At 40.6% G+C, this 14,652-nt stretch overlaps 1 protein-coding gene across 2 annotated transcripts; it reads left to right on the top strand.

Annotated features, from left to right (window-relative positions):
• The first annotated feature begins 1,947 nt into the window (after nt 1–1,947).
• Nucleotides 1,948–14,652, top strand: LOC129367273 (beta-1,3-galactosyltransferase 2-like). 2 transcript variants are annotated; one of them, XM_055041597.1, is made up of 3 exons: nt 1,948–2,392; nt 10,934–11,140; nt 12,820–14,652. In XM_055041597.1, the coding sequence occupies exons 2-3, from the start codon at nt 11,061–11,063 to the stop codon at nt 13,919–13,921; spliced, it is 1,182 nt and encodes a 393-aa protein (XP_054897572.1). In that variant the 5' UTR covers nt 1,948–2,392; nt 10,934–11,060; the 3' UTR covers nt 13,922–14,652. The 2 variants fall into 2 exon arrangements, with proteins under 2 accessions (XP_054897572.1, XP_054897571.1); XM_055041596.1 differs by lacking the exons at nt 10,934–11,140; nt 12,820–14,652 and adding an exon at nt 7,945–9,662.

Below are 14,652 nucleotides of genomic sequence, written 5' to 3'. Positions count from 1 at the left end.
ACGGAGGTTTTAAAAAACTTTGACAGTTACGTAGCTTTCCAGCTTCCTCTGTTACAGTTTTAGTATTAAGCTCACACTCCTCTCTCGATGCCCTCGTTTACCTTGATTGCACAAGAAATGAGTCACTGCTATTTTTCAGAATTTCCTCTTTGTCAGTGTGTTCCTTCCCTGCTTTCTAACATCCGTTTCTCCATTGTTGCAAGGAGAGAAGGCGTGAAGGCTGAAACATAAAGCTGTTCAAACTTTAGCGAGCGTCAAGGAGCGTCATGTATAAGGGGCCTCATGCAAATAAGGTTTTGCATCACAAAATGATGTTTTGTGATGCATTTCAGAGCCATAAAACAGCATATTAGCCTTTTGTCACTGATAGCTTTTGTAACGATTAAGCCACTTTAATTCTTCACAGGTCAAACAAAACAAAAACAAGTGTTCATATACTCAGAATATGTTGGTGAAAGTTGTACAAATTAGGCACAAAACATAACAGAATCAGTTTATGCACATAAGCAAACCATGTCCTGATTGTGGGGTGAAAGGTCATTCAGTGAAGTAGAAGGTGTCACCCCAAAAAGCAAAAGAGAAATTAATTAAGAAGAAAAAAAAAGTTAAAACAAACAAAATAACTAAAACTGATATTGAGATTTTTGTTAACTCAAATAAATAAAAATGGTAATTGAAGCGCAAAATCTGTAACTAGACAATAATAACTAATAAAAAGTAGTAGGGGAGAGACAAAGCACTGGAAAATTCATAAGCTTCAAAGGATTAATTTAGTAGTGCGGACAGGTGTGAACGCTGTAGGTGTTAAAGTACGACAAGCATCTTTATTTTAAACGTATTTAACTTCACAGTCATATATTTGGTTTGTAAGGTAAATATTTAAACCTATGCAAATATTGAGTAAAACAGCAGCAAGCTCAATAATGAAAAATAAACACCCAAATAAACTAAATGTCAAGTGTTTCACTGTGCAACTTCACAAACCTCATACCAATGCTCCGCTTTTGCATAAAAACAGTCTTATCAACATAATAATAAAATTAACTCAGCCCTAACAAATGACATAAAGAATATTGTCACAATATGAGGCAGAGGTGGTGAGGCAGAAGGCCGGGGGCCCGGCTTGAAATCAGTGACGGCGGTTTAATAACGAAGGAGGCACAAACTGTCCAAAAGTCCTGGCAGCACAGCTGAGCGCAAAGGCTAAGGAAGCAACTAGTAACAAAAACCAGGACACGACAGGAACAGGGCAGAGTGGACAGACTGGTACGATAAGGACACAGTAACACTCAGGGGCCTCCAGACATCTCCAGAAATGGTTTAATTGTAACACAGACCATAGATCTAAACTTGTAGCATTCATTTATAGAGAAAGACAATGTTATAAAATTGTATTTAATGGATTCAGCTGAGAAAAATTAATAGTACATTTAGGATTCAATGAGGAAGTTTACTTTATAAAAGTTTAAAGAACCATCTTGATAGTTTGATTGTTGTGTCACCATGGCTACAATATGGTGTAATCTTTGTATTTGAATTGAATTTGTTTACAAATACATCACAGCAAATAACAAATAATGAGTGATTGATTTTAAACTTGGCTGATAAACCTGATCTCCGTCTCACAGATTCACCTTATGGATATTCAAACATGTTAGTGATGCTGAGGTTCTTAGTAGGACCGAATCCATATTACCTTGGGCCGGCCCTGCATGAACAGCTCATCTCATGATGCTCATCTCTGGAATCTATGAATCCCCCGGTGTCCCCTATGTCAGTCCCCCGATGCTTTGGGGACATTTTGATTCATTTAATTGTGGCATGTTTGGCTTCATGCTGCGGTTGTAATTACTGCTCCAGTATTTTCTCTGATGTTTATTTTGTGAAATCTTCCTTTAACACAACCCCTCCCTCCCCGCACCACATACACCTGTGCACGAGCTTATAAGACACAGGAAACCTCAAATAAACACACAGAATAAACTTCTAAAGCGCAGTCTGCACGACTGGACGATTCGGGAGCCGAATTTCATTGAAAGTTTGGATTTGAAACTTTATGACAGCTGGAGGTGCGCTCCGTTCTCCGGCGTCACGCCCGTCGCATTCCTCCTTTTGTTTTTCGTGTTCGCCGGAGCTGAAGTTCGCGCGACACCATTGCTCCAGTTCCCTCCCACGCCGGCGTGTCCCTCCACCCGGTCCACTCCCAAGGTGACTGTACGCCCAGCGGCGACACCTGGCCACAGCAATGAGTCGTACCTTCGCAAGACGTCGTTAGTTTGAGAGAGGCTGCGGCAGCTGGACCTGGGTCGGCTCGGTTCGCAGCAGCAGCAGCAGCAGCAGCAGCAATGGGGGACCAAGATGCTGGTTCGGATGAAGGAGTTGGCCTGAGAAGGTAAAGGCTCTAAATTATTGACACGGAAGCTGAAACTGACCTTTAGACAACTAACCTGGAGAAGGAAGGAGTTTTCTCTCCCTCAGACACAAACAGCCTTACATTTAACATCAGAACTAAATCCCAACTCTTTGACAAATCAGACTTTCATATCTTTGATGAAAGTCTGATGATTAAAAACAATGACTTTCAGGCCATTGTGCCACACCAACTTTATTTATGAAGCACTTTATACTCTGCCAGGACAGGAAGTGCTGCACCACAATCATAAAATACAAAGCAATTATAAAATAGACAAGAGCGAATACAAAATGCATATTAATACACAGAGACAATGAGACACACATCTCAGATTGTGCCAAAGAGAGAAAGAGGGCACCTCTCTGGCACCTTCAGGAGCAACTTACCGCCGACCTGAACGGGAGGGTGAGTCACAAACAGGGAAGGGCAAGGCTGGCAAGTAAAAACAAGCAAAATGATTTGAAAATGAATCCTAAAATGTACTGGCGACCAGTGCGAGGAGGCTAAAACTGGGGACGTTTTTGTGCACCTGTTAAAAGACGCGCAGCAGCATTTTGTACCCTCTGGAGCTGGGAAATGTGTAAATCACTGACTCCTATATAAAGTGCATTACAGTAATCCAGCCGTGTGGCCACAAATGCATAGATCACTGTTTCGAAGTGCTGTCTGGAAAGAACAGGTTTTACTTTGGCCAGCTGCCTTCAGTGGGAAAAGCTGGATCTGATGTGTGCGTCCAGCTTAAGACCTGCATCCGTCTTGACCCATAAATTTGTAATAACCGCCTTGACATACGGGGCCAAAGATTGGTCAGGGAATCTACACTGAATCTGCCAAAAGTCACTACCTCTGCTTGTCTTCATTAAGTTTCAAGACATTCAGGGCCACCCGGGCCAGGTTATAGTACAAGCGGGATGTAAACGTCAATTTTACGCATTTATTCATTTCTTTGTCTTCACCTACACCTTTCATGTTTTATGAAAGGTGTAGCTTTCATAAAACATGTCTGTAGAAGATACTTACAGACATTAACTTGTCTGTAATTATGACTTTGTGGTTGTAAAATAACATTTACAACCACAAAAGAAAAAAAACAGAAAAGAAAAAAACCTGTACAACTAATTGGCTGGAGTCGCTTGTATTTTCCAACTATAAGTTTTTCCGTTACCCATTTCAGTCGCTATGTTGTAGTTTTAAGCAAATGTAAAACAAAAAGTGTGCCTTAATATATTAGTTAGCTGAATATATTCTATTAAATGTTAAATTTATTATTTTTTTAAGTGTATTAGCTTTTAAACTTCATGTTGTCAGACAGGCTCTGTGAAAGAAGACATGTCTTGATTCTACATGTCTTAAAAATGTGGAAAAGATTGAAAAGACATGAAAATGACAAAAAACTTTAAACAAAGGGGCAGAGTGGTTCTGAATCTAAGATCCGGTAGCAACAAGTCAGCTCGGTAGTTAAAGCTGATCCGACTAGTTAAAATGAAAAAAATCTGCTGGTAGATGTATTTTCACTACCTTACCCGGAAGCCCAGCTATCAAATGTCTAATTTCAGTTTGCAACAAAATTAAGTAAAGACATTTTTCCACTGTTTCAGACAAGACTCTGTTAAATGGTTTGAATTAAACTTGTTCAGTGAGTTGAAGCAGAAAGAAAATAGATTGTTTTGTTTTCTGACAGTGATAACAAAGGAGTGACATGTCATGTCACTCCTTAGTTGTTCACATTTCACCCGCTTCCTGTTCAGATGCATTTCTGCACTTTGGTTTGGTTTTAGTAGTGTCTAACTTTGACATAATCGGTGCATCATTTGGTGATGACGCCAAAAATCGGGTGAAAACTGTTGTCTACATCATCAGCCCACACGCCTTTTTCAAAAATGATTATTATTATTATGTCTAGAGAAAAAAAATTACGTTTTTTTTTTTTAATGTCAAGCTTGCTTGTGGTTGCAAGGTGACAGCTGCAACTGTCACGCTGCAAAGTGTAGCGTTTCACAACCCACCGTAGTCCTGACGCTGCATACACTTCCAAAATGCTGAAAGTGCAACATAATTTACAGCAACTTCCTCATTTTTAACTACTGTTGTGTGTGGATGATGATTTTAATATTCAAAAATTATGATTATATAATTTAGTGAAGTAGGATTTGTCCACAAAGAACAGTGCAGACATTACAACATGAGTCAGTGAATGGGATGATCACTGAAAGAAACATTTAGCCCAGCTAACGCTCACGATACAAAAAGTAACATCTAGCAGTCTAGATGTTACTAGCGGACATAAGCTGTCTGCTAACATACAGTGCATGAGCCAACACCTTATTCCTATGGTGAGAAGGTATCACACATCTGATGATGCGTAATGTTTTATGATCGCTTCTTTACAGCTTTTTTTCCCCATGGAAGCTAGCATTGAGCATTGCGACGTACAATCAGTCTTTATTTGTATAGCACTATTTATTACACACTAAACGTGCCTCACAAGTAAAATAGGCAAAATAGTTACATAAAAAAATTCAAGCGCAATGACCCAGAATGAAATATGCGACAAAAGCAAGAGAAGTAGTGTCATGATCGGGCTAATTGTCCAACTAAAAGGAAAGGAAAACTTAGGTGTTTCTGGAAGAGATTTGCCGTGAGTTCACATCAGACCTGTTCAGTCTGATTTATTTGAACTCTAGTTCGTTTGCCAAAGAGAGTCTGATACGTCTGTGGAGGCGTGAATGCGCAATCGAACCTTGATGCGGACCAAAAACTTCAAACTCGGGTTCGCCTAATAATCTGCGTCTAGGCTTGGTTGAAGTAGGGGAAAAATGCTGAGCATTCTGGGTAAAAACAACCAAAACAAGCATGTGAGCCTAGCGCTAGGCTAAAATTAGACTAGCGATAAAATTGTACCAAATACAGAAAAGAAATCCTACAGCGGCTACCATCCGATGCCATATTTGTTCACATTTTGTGGAGAAGGAAGTTGTGCTCAGTATCTTCTTCAGACGTTTCCTTCGGTTCTTGGTGTAGCGCCTCAGCAGGCGAGAAGGGGAACACGTCTTTCAACGGGTTCAGTTCGCTGGACGCAGTGTGAAAGTGAACCACACCTGCTGAAAATGTAATATCTTGCAATTTTGGTCCCCAATCAAGCTGACTCTACTGAGCTGTCAGGTGTGACACAAAGTGTCCAAACGGGGCTCTTAGTCCTTTATCTAAAGCTGATCACAGGCAGATGAAAATTAAGAGACACTTTTGGGGAACAAAGTGAATCATGTAACAACTTGTTATCATCTTTGCTCCCTTTAGCTCTTCATATCTGTCAGATGCCAGCTCTGAAAGATACTAAGCACACAAATGACAAAATGTGTCTAAAGGACGCTTTTTTGTCCTTTAGACAAAAAAGCGTCTAAAGGACACTTTTTTGTCCTTTAGGACGCTTTTTGTCATCGAAGTTTCAGCTTGCTGTCTAAATTTAAAAGCTGTTACAGGATTTCAGCTTCATTCATTCAACGTAGAAAAGGTGGAAAGGTCATGCACTTTCGTTGACATTATTTAGCCAAAAAAACACAAACGTTTTGGAACGTTACTAGAAATGCTCCGATCTGACACTAACATCTGTATCGTTTGATATCGAAAGACATTCTAGGTCGGGTATCGTGACAATGTTTCCGATCCGTCAGGGCAGATCTGTTCAGTGTAACTCTATCTGAGAGGAACAAGAAGAAACTGGTTCACTGATATTTTTTGATGTTAGTGAAAGGATGTAATCTTTAAAATGTATTCAGTGAGGCCTTCTGCTTGATCTGCAATTCACTGGTACTGGTTGATATTTATAGGAGTCAAAGTCTGACTCATGGAAATGTTATATTTAATATTTAACATCTTATAAGCACAGTTTGTGTTGAATTTAGCTGCTGCCTGTCCTGCACCCTTCTTACCATAGCATGCCAGCATGTGTGTGGCTCAGAGACAACTTTATTTGTAAAACTGCTCAACCTGACTGATGACTGTTTTTTTTCTTTCACTCCAGCGAAGTAGAACAAGCCATTAGTTTGTCCTCCAGAAGCCTTTAGAAGCACAACTACAGCGATAGCTCAGGATAACTCTTAAGTTTAAGCTTTATCAAAAAGAAAGCGTTAAGCATTGGCTTAAAAATAGTCAATAGTCTCACAGACTACAATTGGAAGTTCGTTTTGCAGGAGACTTAAAACTAAATGATCTGCCTCCCATTCTACTTTTAGAAGCTCCAGTAATCAGCTGCAGAGCTGCAGTTTGAGACCAAAGGGTTGTGTTAGGACCGTATAAAGCTTTCGGTTCTGACGTACGATGGACCTCGGTTGTCTTCACCATCGCTGTGGTTTGCATATGTAGTTTGTGTGTCAGATTTACGGGTGTGCCAGAATCGTGTGAATACACATTTTCCAGCCAGACCTTTAGAGAAGAGAGAAAAAAGAGCTGCGTTCAACATTTTAATGCGTGAAAGTCTGTGAGATTAAGATGATCAATTTGTACTTTTTACTTTTGTCTTTGTTAGCTGAACAGCCCTTTAATACGTTTTTTTCTGTCAAACTTTTTTTTTCAATCTTAATTGCTTTAGTGTTATGCGTTTTTATTATTTTTTGGGGGGGTTGTGCATCTTGAGTTGCTGTAAATGTGCTACATAAATGAATCTGACCTCTTACCTCAGCTGACGTGTTGCTCGAAAATAACACCAAAGTTCTTTACATCATTACCAGAGGACAATTTAATGCCACCCGGAGTAAGTGACTAGCTAAGCAGTTGTTCTTCTAGAGCACAGGAGTCAAACTCCAGTCCTTGAGGGACGCTGTCCTGCAGTGTTTAGATCAGCCACAGGTACAAAACACTGGAATGAAATGGCTTAATTACCTCCTTGTGTAGATCAGTTCTCCGGAGCCTTAATGACCTAATTACTCTATTCAGGTGCAGCAGAGGCACATCTAACAGTTGCAGGACAGTGGCTCCTGAGGCCTGCAGTTTGAGCCTCTTGTTCAGTGACAACAGCCTCTGTCATGAAAATGAATTCATCCTGTTTGTTGCCTAAGCACTGAACCGTGTGGCACTCCACACGGTTCAGTAACAAGTAACAAAGTTCAAGAGGAAGATTATTTATTTGTGTTAATGAGCAAACTCTGTGAGAGAACCGTACCCTGGACATAGAAGCTGAAGTTAAAGTATCTACCACAACAGGTTGTTAAGCAGGTTGAAGGGTAAGTTAATCGGGCTGAAAGCGGTTAGTTCCAGTTGAATTAAAAAAGTGAAATGTGTGTTTTTCTTGTACTTTGCAATTATGCCCTTCTCAGTGATGGTAGATTGGATGAAATCCCAATGAAAATTAAATTAAGCATCAGGATTAATGGGTTGGTTTTGTGTTAGATTAATTTTTTGAGTGAATAAAATTCTTAATATAAAAAGGGGGCAAAATAACATCATATTATGCTGCTGATGTATTTATTTCATGTCATATTGATTTAGGAATGAAATGTTCATGAATTTTAATAATATATATTTTTTATTTCCAGACAGATTGCCAAACCTCTGCATGATCAAAAGCTTCCTGGGTTCCGCTTCTGGTTTCAGGGACTGCTCATGCTGTGTCTGCTCGGGTTTGTTGTGTTCTTGGCCTTTTCGGACAGCACCGTGCCGTGGATCGAAAAGTTCTCTCTTCAGAAACAGTACCGGCGTTTTTTGAACCAGAGCAGGAAAGTGCCCGTACCTGCCTATCTGGTTCACCCAAAACACAGAGCTTTTCTAAATAAAATGAAGGAAAAGAAGACGCCGATCCCTGAAGGTGTTCAGTACAACACGGAGCCAGAACCTTTGCAGCCACAGCGCCTTCAGTACCACGAAGCTTATTCGCGCAACTACAGGTTTGTCATGGACAACGTCGAGGTTTGCAAAGTCAACTCGCCCCTCCTGGTCTTGATGGTGCCGGTGGCGCCAAGCAATGTTGTGGCTCGGGACGCGATCCGGGCAACGTGGGGCAAAGACCGAGTGGTTCAGGGCGAGACGGTACTCACTCTGTTCATGTTGGGTCTCGATAACAGACATGACGTTGAGAAGCTCCAACAGGAGAACCAGCAGCACAACGATCTGATCCAGAGTAACTTCCTGGACACGTATCTCAACCTGACCATTAAAACCATGGTGATCATGGACTGGCTGGCCACGCGCTGCCCTTCGGCCGCCTACGCCATGAAGGTGGACTCCGACATGTTCTTGAACGTTGATAACCTGGTGATTATGTTGAAGAAGCCAGGAATCCCCCATATGAACTATCTGACAGGAATGCTCATGTGGAACAGACCCGTTGTCCGGGACAAGAACTCCAAGTGGTACGTTCCCGAGGAGATGTTCCCCGACCCCCAGTATCCCACATACACCCTGGGCATGGGGTACGTCTTTTCCAACGACCTTCCCGCTAAATTTGTGGACGTCTCGAAATCCATCAAACCCTTTAACATTGAAGACGCTTATATTGGGATGTGCATTAAAAAGCTCGGACTTTCGCCAACGTCACCGCCGGACCCTTCGCAGTTTAAGGCTTATAATTCTAGGTACGATCGCTGTGAATTCTCTAAGATCATCACCTACATTCTTGGCTCTTCGGAAACATTGAAAAACTATTGGGCAGACTTCAAGAAGCCTGGACCTCACTGCTAAAGCCGTTCACACTACGGATGCAACGAGAAATCCCTCATGGTGTAACTTATTTCTAGATATTCTGCAGGTTGAAAAGGGGAATGGCAATCAAATTTGAAAAATGTTTTGCTTCAAATCTTGTGAAGCAAAGCTGTAGTATATGTTGGTTGATTCGGTGGGATGTGAAAAACTACTGGAGTTTGTTGTTCAATTTTCTTTAAAATGGTTTTATATGCTTTTCTGTGGATTTTTTATACTTTGAGAAGGGAAATTGCATAGAATGCACTGAGTGTTATTTAAACAGAGATGCTAACCGGCACTTTATCAAGTAATGGATTTTAAACACCAAAACATGTCAACATGGAAAAAGGGCAATGATCTTTTTCCATGTCCTTGCTAGTTTACATTAACTGGCACTGTGGTGCTAGTTTATGTTGGCACATAAACATAATCTAGTAAGTTCAACTACGACTTATGAGAGCAAAGATATATTATGTTGGCTGTGTCCAATGAATTAGAAACATACATCAACTGTGTTCCTGTCAGTAGATTTTAAACGGTGTACCTGGGATTTTGAAATAAAATTATAAGTTTTGTATTTGAACTGTTTTTCTTTTTAGCCACAATTTTCCACATGTTCTTTAGATTTGTTTTGAATTGTTCTGGATTTCAACTGGGTAATACTAAAACTACTGAAACAATATGAGAGTTTCCTATCCACCGTTATGGATGTTGACTGATATTGCTCATTAGAATTAGAATTATAAATCTAAATTTATTTAATTGATATCTGTTGACTTATCTGTGCAAAAATTTATTGAAAACAACAACAAAAAACATACTTGACAAAACTTTACTGTTTATTTTTTTAATAAGTAATTTAGATACACTTATTACCTAAAGAAAGACCCAGAATCTATGGAGAGGCAAGAGTGTCACTAAATGAACACTCCATTTAAGAGCTAAGACTTTGTCAAATATAAATATTTATAAATATTAAATATAGAGTAGTGGCTTAAAATTTCGTGTCTTTCAGAAAACATTCAGAACGTTTTTTTTCTAAGAGAAACTAAACAGTAACATACAAAGATGGCGCCTGTTGGCCTGGTGGCTCCTGTCACAGGCCTGGTGGCTCCTGTCACAGGTCTGAAGCCGACAGGCTCGAGGCGCATGCGCCAGCGACGGCTGAACGAAACGTCGCGCCTCTGGGCGTGAATAAATGCCCAAAGGTTCATTAATCTACGCTTCATTCATTACCCACTGACGACATCCGCTGCTGAAACGGTGACGGCACTCAAACACAATCATCCCTAAGAAAAATAAATAGATAGTTTTTGTCAAACCAATGCTTGATGGCAGTGTCTATTGAATCCTGTTTGACTGCATTATATTTTTATAGTTATTGAAATAATTTGTACCCACATTTTTTATGTTATACTTATTCAACAGTAAAGATATTTGACGTTTGATTATTATTATTATTATTATTATTATTATTATTATTATTATTATTATTATTATTATTTATTGACCTGGGAGTGTAGTGCTTATTGGGTCAGACGGTATTCTTTGACTCTGAAAAGCTCAAATTGCTGCAAGTTTGAGCCTAGTGGTGGTTTTGCAGCTGGCCCCACCAGCGCTTTTCTTTTGAACAGTTTCCTTTCTCAGTCGAGGCTTTCAGGGTGTTTTCAGAGCGGGCGGTTTGTCAACCGTAACAGACCAACTCCCCCCCCCCCCTCCCCCCCCTCCCCCCCCCCCCCCCCCCCCCCCCTCCCTCCCCCCCTCCGCCCCCCCCCCCCAAAAAAAAAAAAAAAACAAAAACAAAAACAAACAAAAAAAAAACCTTATCGAGCTTTTCTGTGACATCAGGAACCGCCGCAGCGAGCTGACTCCCCGGCGGGCTGAACCCCCCTCTGGCTGCTGCGCCACCGGCCAGGATCCCGGTCGGTAACCGCCTTCCGGTGTGCTCTCCGCCGACGCCGGTGTCGTTTCGTTCATGTTTTCCGCTCAGAATGGATCGCGGCAGCGTCTGGAAATGTTCTGCGGTGACGTGCGGAAGCTCAACCATTTGCAGAAGTAAGATAATGTTTGCACGTGTTTATTTCTGTCTATTGCAGGTGGTTCGTGACACTGAACTTTTGAGTTTCTATTATATTTTAGGGGAGATGAGTGGAGGGGGAAAAAATCACCCATCATCAAGAATAATGCCTAGTAAATAGAGTTCGATACGCTGAAAAATATGTTGTTGTGTTTTGTTTTTTTCTACATTTCCAAAGGTGTAAGAGCCAAAAACGTCACTTTGTGACATTGTTCTGTCTATTGCAGGTGGTTCGTGACACTGAACTTTTGAGTTTCTATTATATTTTAGGGGAGATGAGTGGAGGGGGAAAAAAATCACCCATCATCAAGAATAATGCCTAGTAAATAGAGTTCGATACGCTGAAAAATATGTTGTTGTTATGCTTTTTACATATTTAGATATTTTCTTATTAGTACGTTTCCATTTTAGTATGTTTTGGTAGAAAAGCGCCACCTAATGGACGTAAGTGAAAATACGTAAAATAAGTGCTTTTTGTTTTTTAGAGAGCAGAAAGAAATGGGAATGTGTTATGTTGTGTTTCACTAGTTCTACACAGTTTTTTGACCGTTAAAATGCAGAATGCTGTGCAATATTAAGGAATCCTACTTTGTACCATCCTCTCAAAGAAAAGTAAAGTTCGTCGTTCGTCAGACTTTGTGTGGATTCTTGTAAGTGATTCTTTAATTCACGAAGAGATGCACAAGAGCATACTGTGGAACAGAAACGCGTCAAGCTAAGAGCTAAGCTAATGAACCGCAACAAAGAAAAGATAACTGAAGCTAGTTGAACAATATAGTGGCTTTACAATGATCGAACTAGCAGCCACTACAAAAGGACAAACGTTGGTTTTCAGATAAAGCTCGGCTGTTATGGTCGCTGCTCCAGAGTAAACAACAGGAAGCATGGCAGATGAACTGATGTGGCAGTTAACAGATGAGCCTTACTTTACCAGAGGAAAGTATTTGCTAAAGGAGGGGGAGATTCCTTTTGCCCTAAGAAAAACATTTAGATATTAGAGAAGTTCAGAGGTAGATCTCGGTCGAGCAATTTTGAACTCTCAAAAAATGTTTGACCTTTGTTTTCTTTGCTTGTTTTTACATATGAATATGATCAAAAACACTTATTTGCTTTAGTTTACAGAAGAAAAGTCAGTTTGCTAAAAATGAACAGCAACGTTCACAGAAAGGGCTGTGAAAGTTGAGGGATGCAAAAAAAAAGAAGAAAAGAAAGGAAAAGAAGACAAGACAAAAACACTTGTTTGCAGCATTCCTCTGGAGGACAGGGTAAACAGGTGATTGGGTATAGGGGGGTGTTTGTCCATTTGAACATTAAATATCTTGAGTTTGTAGTGAATTCTGTTTAATATAGGATGAAAAGTATTTGCAAATAACCCCATTCTGTGTGTAGTTATAGTTTACTCAACTTCATTGGAGTTGGGTTATCATAAGGCCTTTAAGGAGCCCAGGAGTTTAGACCCATGATGATGAACTGTATTGAAACCGGGACCATGCACAACTCAAACAGACATCACAGTTTGATGTGCTCTACTAGCAAAAGCTCATTTGCATCTGCTGGCAGCTCATGGATTATGGCAAGAAGGGATTCCAACTGTGAGAGGAATCCATTAGAGCTCATCACCAAATATGCTAACCAGTTTCAATTCTTTTCTCGACAGAAAACCTTTATGTCATGAGAAGAAGTCGTCATATCGCCTTTGGTTTCAGCTCCTGGTTCTTTTATGCCTGCTGATCCTCTGTCTCTTCCACTCTGTGTGCAACAACACACAGTCACGTGGGGAAGGTTTTTCTCTCCAAAATAAATGCAGTCGACTTTTTGTTCAAACTCCTGGGGGAAATGCACCGCCTTATCGAGTCCACCCGAAACACAGACTTATTATGCTCAATGATATGAATGACAACACAGAGCCAGACACTGTGCAGCAACAGCGCCTTCAGTACCACGAAGCTTATCCGCACAACTACAGGTTTGTCATGGACAATGTCGAGGTTTGCAAAGTCAGCTCGCCCCTCCTGGTCCTGATGGTGCCGGTGGCGCCGAAAGACGTTTTGGCTCGGGACGCGATCCGGGCAACGTGGGGCAAAGACCGAGTGGTTCAGGGCGAGATGGTACTCACTCTGTTCATGTTGGGTCTCGATAACAGACATGACGTTGAGAAGCTCCAACAGGAGAACCAGCAGCACAACGATCTGATCCAGAGTAACTTCCTGGACACGTATCTCAACCTGACCATTAAAACCATGGTGATCATGGACTGGCTGGCCACGCGCTGCCCTTCGGCCGCCTACGCCATGAAGGTGGACTCCGACATGTTCTTGAACGTTGATAACCTGGTGATTATGTTGAAGAAGCCAGGAATCCCGCAAAAGAACTATCTGACAGGAATGCTTCAGGGAAATGTGCCCGTTATCCGGGACAAGAACTCCAAGTGGTACGTTCCCGAGGAGATGTTCCCCGACCCCCAGTATCCCACATACACCCTGGGCATGGGGTACGTCTTTTCCAACGACCTTCCCGCTAAATTTGTGGACGTCTCGAAATCTATCAAACCCTTTAACATTGAAGATGCTTATATTGGGATGTGCATTAAAAAGCTCGGACTTTCGCCGACATTTCCACCGGACCCTTCGCAGTTTAAGGCTTATAATTCTAGGTACGATCGCTGTGAATTCTCTAAGATCATCACCTACATTCTTGGCTCTTCGGAAACATTGAAGAAGTATTGGGCAGACTTCAAGAAGCCTGGACCTCACTGTTAGGAATCTGGCTGTTCAAAATACACATAAAACAAACTTTGATAGTGACAAACTCTGAAAGACCAATAATGCAATAATTGCAGAGAAGGTTAGTTCAGCAAACCAATAACTGAGGCCGACTGAATGCAAAAGCACAAAAACCAACAATGCATTCAAAGGAACTGATTAAAAACTATAATTGACCAAGAGCGAGTTTGTAAACAAAGACCGGAATAGAATTATTCAAAATATAATTTTCTATCCACTCTTGTTTTGATATTATTATTTTTTTCTTCTTAAATGTCAAACATTTTGCTTGTAGACAATATATTTTACACATGTTTCCATTGTTTGGGATACATCTAAAAGGAAATGGATATGATTGCAATGTTACTGATTTTGTTAAATTTACTATTGCTTTTAGAATTTAGTTGTTCACAAAAAAAAGAAAAAATTGTCATCCAATAAATTGTTTCAATGAATGAGGCCAAATGAAATTAGGTCTTGCTTGCACTTCACCAAAAAATCGCAAAGGAAAAATGCAGCAGACGACATGTGGAGCTTTGAATCGTCATCGTAATTAACAGCTTTCTCTGGAAGTCTTTGTTACTTCCTCTGTAAGAAAGTAAGGAAATCCTGTTCACATCATCCTGAAGTCATAATCTGCCAAGTGGGTTGTAACGTTGTGCAACAGCACGGTTTAAAAAAAAAGGTCTTGTGTGATAATTAAATATAAAGTTGATTATCACAAATGC

This window comes from Poeciliopsis prolifica, unplaced genomic scaffold, assembly GCF_027474105.1.
Source record: "Poeciliopsis prolifica strain line A6 unplaced genomic scaffold, Auburn_PproV2 SCAFFOLD016, whole genome shotgun sequence".
NCBI lineage: Eukaryota > Metazoa > Chordata > Actinopteri > Cyprinodontiformes > Poeciliidae > Poeciliopsis > Poeciliopsis prolifica.
Note: the sequence above shows the minus strand (reverse complement) of the source record. Positions and strands in the feature narration are given on the sequence as shown.

Excerpts from the sequence above, each read along its gene's own strand:
- LOC129367273 (XM_055041596.1), top strand. The coding sequence starts at position 2,346 with ATGGGGGACCAAGATGCTGGTTCGGATGAAGGAGTTGGCCTGAGAAG. Across the intron at positions 2,393-7,944 it reads GAAGGAGTTGGCCTGAGAAG|ACAGATTGCCAAACCTCTGC; the intron begins GTAAAGGCTCTA and ends TTTTATTTCCAG.